The sequence below is a fragment of the Gobius niger genome, assembly GCF_951799975.1.
Source record: "Gobius niger genome assembly, chromosome: 19".
NCBI lineage: Eukaryota > Metazoa > Chordata > Actinopteri > Gobiiformes > Gobiidae > Gobius > Gobius niger.
The window spans coordinates 27,603,063-27,610,328 of record NC_136870.1 but is presented as its reverse complement, the minus strand read 5'-3'; the positions used below and the strand labels follow the sequence as shown (position 1 = coordinate 27,610,328).

Genomic DNA, 7,266 nt, shown 5'->3' with positions numbered 1-7,266 from the left:
AATTCTTATCACTTTTTCATCCATTGTTTCCTCAATTTTTCGTCAAATTTTTCTCACTTTTTCGTCAATTTTTTGTCACTTTTTCGTCAAATTATTCACATTTTTTGGTCGAATTCTTATCACTTTTTCGTCCATTTTTTCCTCAATTTTTCGTCAAATTTTTCTCACTTTTTCGTCAATTTTTTGTCACTTTTTCGTCAAATTATTCACATTTTTTGGTCGAATTCTTATCACTTTTTCATCCATTGTTTCCTCAATTTTTCGTCAAATTTTTCTCACTTTTTCGTCAATTTTTTGTCACTTTTTCGTCAAATTATTCGCATTTTTTAGTCGAATTCTTATCACTTTTTCATCCATTGTTTCCTCAATTTTTCGTCAAATTTTTCTCACTTTTTCGTCAATTTTTTGTCACTTTTTCGTCACTTTTTCGTCAAATTATTCGCATTTTTTTGTCGAATTCTTATCACTTTTTCGTCCATTTTTTCTCAACTTGTTTCGATACATTTCATCCTTATTTCAGGTCATTTTCTTTGCCAATGGGGAAAGAAAATTGGTCTCATCTCATTGGCAATTTTACTTTCTTATTTCAAGCGAGATTTACCCTAGAACTGGTCTGAAATGTCCTCAAACAAGCAAAGTAAACTTGGTCCGATCAGGAAAAGTGTCTAAATGAGTTAAAACTACTCAAAATAAGATACATTTCCTCAACTCAAGTCATTTAAGGCAATGTTTGATGTTTACTTTTTGCAGTGTGTGCTTTTATTTTGGCGTGCTGGCTCGAAACAGGAAGTTGTGCAGTTGTGAGTCGATCAACTGCGCACTTTCACATGTAGGATCTGAAAGGGAAACTGAAGAGCGACGCGGACACTTCCTGGATAAACGGCGTAAAGACAGAGTTTGGTTTATTTTCCCGCTGCAGCGTCTCGCCGTGAGTCCTTCCTGTTGAGGTGCGGAGGCGTCTGATCGGTTTCTTGGCGTCAGGTGTTGCTGAGCTCCGAGTCTGTTTTTTTTTTTTTTTTGCAGGTTTGTAGTTGACGCTCGTTGCCGTGGCAGCGTCCGGTCTCATAGCTGGTGCACGATGCTGTCCGTGTGGCTGTTCCCGTCGGGACGCAGACGCTGCCATTGGAAGTGTGTGCTGAGCGACCCCAGCTCGTCCTCCTCGCTCTCCTGCTCCTTGGCGAACTCCAGGAACACCTGCGGGAACCAGAGCTGACGTGAGCTTTAAACTGCGGGAACCAGAGCTGACGTGAGCTTTAAACTGCGGGAACCAGAGCTGACGTGAGCTTCAAACTGTGGGAACCAGAGCTGACGTGAGCTTCAAACTGTGGGAACCAGAGCTGACGTGAGCTTCAAACTGTGGGAACCAGAGCTGCTGTGAGCTTCAAACTGTGGGAACCAGAGCTGACGTGAGCTTTAAACTGTTAACCACTTTTTCAAATTCAATCAACAGGTGTGAGGGACGACCCCGGTTTGTTTGTTTCTGAACTCTAGTTTAACCTCTTAACTCCCACCTGAACGGATCCCATTTCATCCAGTTTGGCTTTACCCTAATCAAAAAGCTTCTTGGGGGAAGAAGCACCAAAACAGCCACAAAAATGAGAAAAAAACAAGGATGTAAACGCAACAAAAAAGTGACAAAATTCAACAAAAATGTGACAAAAATTCAACAAAAATGTGACAAAAATTCAACAAAAAATCATCAAAAATTAAACAAAAAAGTGACAAATCAGTGACAAAAATGTGACAAAAAAGTGACAAAAAAGTGACAAAAATCCATCAAAAATTCATCAAAAATTCAACCAAAAAGTGACAAAAAAGTGACAAAAATCCATCAAAAATTCATCAAAAATTCAACCAAAAAGTGACAAAAAGTGACAAAAATTCTACAAAAAAGTGACAAAAAAGTGACAAAAATCCATCAAAAAAATTCAACAAAAATTCTACAAAAAAGTGACAAAAATTCAACAAAAAGTGACAAAAATGTGACAAAAATTCTACAAAAAATCTACAAAAATGTCACAAAAATGGAAAAAAAAGAAAGAAAGAAAAAACATAAAAAAGGTGACACAACACAGCAACAACGCAGGGAAAAAGATCAGTTTTGTGGGTCTTAGCTTTTAAATGAGGTGTTACACAGGCCTACATAATAGCTAAAGAGGACAGAATGCATTTGGTTTAGGCGGGTGGTAAGAGGTTAATAAATCCATAATCTCCACCAAAAGGCAGTATTTGTCCACAAATACTGCTGTTCCTTCAGTCATGTGTATTCTCATTTGGCTCATTATATCACTACGTATTTTATGTAACGGATCAGTTTTCTTGGAGGGGGCCCAGTCTGGAATGCCCGCGGGCTCGGGTCGGGTCGGGCTTTATGCGTAAACAAAACTTCCTAAAGCTGATTTCATTTATTGCTACAGTAATGTTTAAAACACTTGAAACTTGTGCCAAATGTGGGAAATCCAGGGACGGGAATTCAGTGGCAAAACATTCAAACAATGTAAAACAATTGTAAGTCGGTGGTACCGCAGATTAATGATACTGGTTTTACGATACCGATATCTGAACGATACTTTTATGACACCTGCACTAAAACATTAGTCGTCTAGAACCAGAAAACAGAACAATAATGATCATTTATTCTAGAAAATCCATCCATCCATTTTCTTCCACTTGTCCGTTGCCGGGGGAAGCTGCACCAGCCCCTGTGGCGCCCCCTGCAGGTGGTGGGTCCACAGAACGACGGCCTCATCATTAACCGGGCCTGTTGGTCTCTCATCAGGAGCTTCTGAACCACTCTCTGTCTGACCCGTCACCTATAGGACCTGTTTACCCTGGGAGACCCTACAGGGGCACGAAGCCCCGACACAGAGCTCCAGGCAGTGTTCATTTTGACAACATATTTTAGTTTTAGTTTTAGTCTTTGACTAAAATGTAATTCAATTTTAGTCGAGATTTAGTCAAAAAAATATATTCAATTTTAGTCTAGTTTCAGTCGAATATTGATTATAATCATATTTAATCTTGTTCCTCTGCTTCATGGAGCTGCTCCACATGAACAAAGCTCAGAGCTGATCCTTTAAACATGATCTGAGGCTCTTTCAGACGGTCAATACAAGTTTGGATGATTTTAGTCTCTCCTTTTCATTTTTATTTAGTCTCATTTTAGTCGACTAAAATATCTGGACATTTTAGTCATAGTTTTAGTCTCATGAAAAACCTTTACTTTAGTCCAATTTTAGTCACAAAAATATCACTTTGACTCAAATTAAGACTAAATATTATAGTCGCCGAATTTAACACTGGCTCCAGGATCATTCGGGCTCAAACCCTCCACCACGTGACGGTGGCGGCTCCAGGAGGGGAATTCTATAAAATACTGTTTAAATTTGTATCATTTATTTGGGCTGAACCAACCCAGTCACTTCCTGTCCCTGAAACAACAGCATCAATAATATCATGATCCTTTTACGATACCAGAACTAAACGGTTTTCCCAGACCATACTGGTTTCAGGGTCCCGCCCCCTCAGACTGAGTATAGATCATTAAACATTGAGAGTCAGAAACAGAAGAACGAGGTCAGACCTGCTCCAGTGTGGACTGTGAGAAGTTGTACTCCTCGAAGTTAAAGGACTGTCTCGCTGCAGAAAACAGAAACGACTTTAATAAGATCAAACAGAGACACAGTTCACCGTCAGGAGAGAGTAAAGAGTGACTGACCCTTCTCCAGCTCCGTGAAGGCCGTGGCCAGAGACTTCACGTCCTCCGTGGGGATTTTATAAACCATCAGCGTCGCGAAGCTGCGGGAGACCAGGTTACACCAGGTTACACGTGTGAGACTTAAAGACACGCGTGTGAGTGAACCAGACCAGGTTACACGTGTGAGACTTAAAGACACGCGTGTGTGTGAACCAGACCAGGTTACACCAGGTTACACGTGTGAGACTTAAAGACACGCGTGTGTGTGAACCAGACCAGGTTACACCAGGTTACACGTGTGAGACTTAAAGACACGCGTGTGAGTGAACCAGACCAGGTTACACGTGTGAGACTTAAAGACACGCGTGTGTGTGAACCAGACCAGGTTACACGTGTGAGACTTAAAGACACGCGTGTGTGTGAACCAGACCAGGTTACACGTGTGAGACTTAAAGCAGTACTAAGTAACTCTTCCCCCTAGAGTGCAACTGCAGGTGTAGTAGCAAGTTACGATTTTTTAACTTATTAATTGTCTTGGAGAGTAAATACTACGCTGACAGGAAAGGCGAAGGGAGAGAGGGTTACTGTGCATCCAATTATACCACGGAAATATTTTTTTTTCACTCAAACTTGGCTGTAAATACTGTTTAAAGTGACGTTAGCCCGCAGTTAGCTTTGCCCGTTAGCATGTTAGCTTCTTCTTCGTGATTCCATTAGTGTGTATTGCTTTCTCCGGACCGGTGGCAGTGAAGTTGCAAACATGGTTTTCTGGTCAGAGACACCAGGGGGAGATGAAAGACCCTCCAATCATCCCATAAACACTTGTATTACCTCCACAGGGACTACGGGGAGGATTTATTAAGGTAAACACGTTACTTAGTACTGCTTTAAAGACACGCGTGTGTGTGAGCCGCGGCCGTACCTCTCCTGACGCCCAGCGTGGGGGAAGATCCTCATGATCTCCTTGTGTAACAGCGCCACCTGCTGGAGCCCAGTGAGGTCCTCCCTGAGCTTCACCTCCAGGCTGTAGCCGCGGCCGAACTTCCCCTTCAGCTGCTGGATGGAGCCGATGCACCTGGACGTTCAGACAGAAGAGCGAGTTAGCAACAGACACGAGTTTAAAGAGGGGGTATTCTGCTTTTTTCCGTCCCACAGCTCCAGTCTATATCCCACTACAATGATGACAAACCTTCTGCTGGTCTGTAAATGCAGTAAATTAGAATAACTGCCTTGTATAAAATGTCTCTCTCAAAATGGCTGCAGTGAATGTGTTGAAATAGGCCTCTGTCTCTTTAAGAACCTCTGAGCCTTTAGACACGCCCCCTCCACACGCTGTCTGTGGCATCAGTGGGGAGGGGGTTCTGCTGAGGAGCAGTGGTTGGTTACTCGGCTGGTGACGAAAGCTCGGAGGCGTCTCCAGGAGGTGGGGGCGTTCCTAGGAGGACTCAGGGAAACCTATCCCTAAAATGGCCGCCATCAGAGCTTTTACAGATTACTCAGAAATACGTGAATGTGCCAAGGCAACACTTCAGCCATGTTTTTAATGAGGGAATGACAGAATAACATGATGGAAAGCTTGAAAAAGTCCATTTTGCTTCCCCTGAGCCCTGACGATGGTTTCTCTGTCTCTGCGGCTTCTCTCGTCCGGGTCGCCCTGAAGGTAACATTAACCTGCTTATTATACGGCCATTTGCCAACTGAACACACACAAAATAAACTTCATACTCTTTTATGAAGTGCAGTGTGGCTAGGCTAAGTTGGAGAGTAGGAGGTGGTGAATCTCTGGGTAAGTTAAAAGTCGGACCCCAGTTAACTTCACGAGCGATTCCCCCAAACTTCTCTCTTATGGACGAGGACAGAGACAGTGTCCTCGACTAGGACGTGTGGAGTGATATGAAAGACCTGTATTACAAGGACGAACTCCGTTGCCATTGGCAGCGGTCATTATTTTTTTCAGAGGTCCTCGGCTCTATCAGAAAAGAACGTTGGAAAATCCCATCAATGGAGCTTCTACTGCATTGTGAAGAGCCGTATAATAGAGAACCATAGAACATTTGTATCATTTGTGACAGAGAAGAGACACTTCCCACATTTTCTTAATTTTAAACCCATTTGTCCACATTTCCCTGCAGTTTTTCACTTTTTTCCTCAAGTTTTGATGACCAACAGCATGAAAAGTTGGATCTAAAGATAATTCGGTTCCTGCTTTCAACACTTAAAAGGGACTATACAGAGTTTAAAAATGTTAAAATGATGTATTTTCCTCCCCCTACATGTTCCTCCATGTCCTAATGTGTAGAATGAGCCTAAAATCCTGCACTGTCACTCAGCAAGGTGTTCAGGTCTGAAGTGCCGTCATGCAGGGGTTAAATATAGAAGCTGCAGTTATGCATAAGGCCTGAGGTGGCAGTAGTGAGTGTAAAAATACCAACAACCACCATAACGTGTGGGAGACCTACAAATTTACAATACCTGAGCTGGCCCGACACCATGATGGCCACGCGGTCGCACACGGCCTCCGCCTCCTCCATGTAGTGCGTGGTGAGGATGGCTCCTCTCTGACGGTTCCTGAACGCAGCACGAATCGCCCGCCTGCAGAAACACAGACTTTAGGATCTTTGTTCTAACGCTGAGGATCAGGACTCTGTGGTTCTCAAACGCTAAACCTTATTCAGATTCATGGAGGCGTTTGTGATGCGTTTGTGACGTTCTTATTAACCTCTTAACTCCCACCTGAACGGATCCCATTTTCTCCAGTTTGGCTTTACTCTAATCAAAAAGCTTCTTGGGGAAAAAGCACCAAAAGAGCCACAAAAAATGAGAAGAAAACAAGGATGTAAACACAACAAAAATGTGACAAAAATTAAACCAAAAAGTGACAAAAATTCAACAAAAATGTGACAAAATCTCAACCAAAACGTGACAAAAATTCAACAAAAAAATGACAAAAATTCAACCAAAAAGTGACAAAAATTCAACCAAAAAGTGACAAAAATTCAACAAAAATGTGACAAAAATTCAACAAAAAGTGACAAAAATTCTACAAAAATGTGACAAAAATTCAACAAAAATGTGACAAAAACTCAACCAAAAAGTGACAAAAATTCAACAAAAATGTGACAAAAATTAAACCAAAAAGTGACAAAAATTCAACAAAAAGTGACAAAAATTCAACCAGAAAATGACAAAAATTCAACCAAAAAGTGACAAAAATTAAACAAAAAGTGACAAAAATTTAACCAAAAAGTGACAAAAAATAAACCAAAAAGTGACAAAAAATAAACCAAAAAGTGACAAAAATTAAACCAAAAAGTGACAAAAAATAAACCAAAAAGTGACAAAAATTCAACAAAAATTCAACAAAATGTGACAAAAATTCAACCAAAAAGTGACAAAAATTCAACAAAAATTCAACAAAAATTCAACAAAATGTGACAAAAATTCAACAAAAATGTGACAAAAATTCAACCAAAAAGTGACAAAAATTCAACAAAAATGTGACAAAAATTCAACAAAAATTCAACCAAAAAGTGACAAAAATTCAACCAAAAAGTGACAAAAATTCAACC

At 40.9% G+C, this 7,266-nt stretch overlaps 1 protein-coding gene across 1 annotated transcript in view; it reads right to left on the bottom strand.

Moving 5' to 3' along the window:
* Positions 1-1,001: 1,001 nt before the first annotated feature.
* The window catches only part of abca5 (ATP-binding cassette, sub-family A (ABC1), member 5), a 51,848-nt gene continuing 45,583 nt past the window's right edge, over positions 1,002-7,266 (bottom strand). The window contains exons 34-38 of the mRNA XM_079577085.1: positions 6,170-6,289; positions 4,620-4,772; positions 3,719-3,798; positions 3,584-3,639; positions 1,002-1,194 (exon numbers count right to left, since the gene is read on the bottom strand). Of these exons, the coding sequence (XP_079433211.1) occupies positions 1,063-1,194; positions 3,584-3,639; positions 3,719-3,798; positions 4,620-4,772; positions 6,170-6,289 (541 nt within the window). The 3' untranslated portion in view covers positions 1,002-1,062. The remainder of the gene's footprint in view (positions 1,195-3,583; positions 3,640-3,718; positions 3,799-4,619; positions 4,773-6,169; positions 6,290-7,266) is intronic.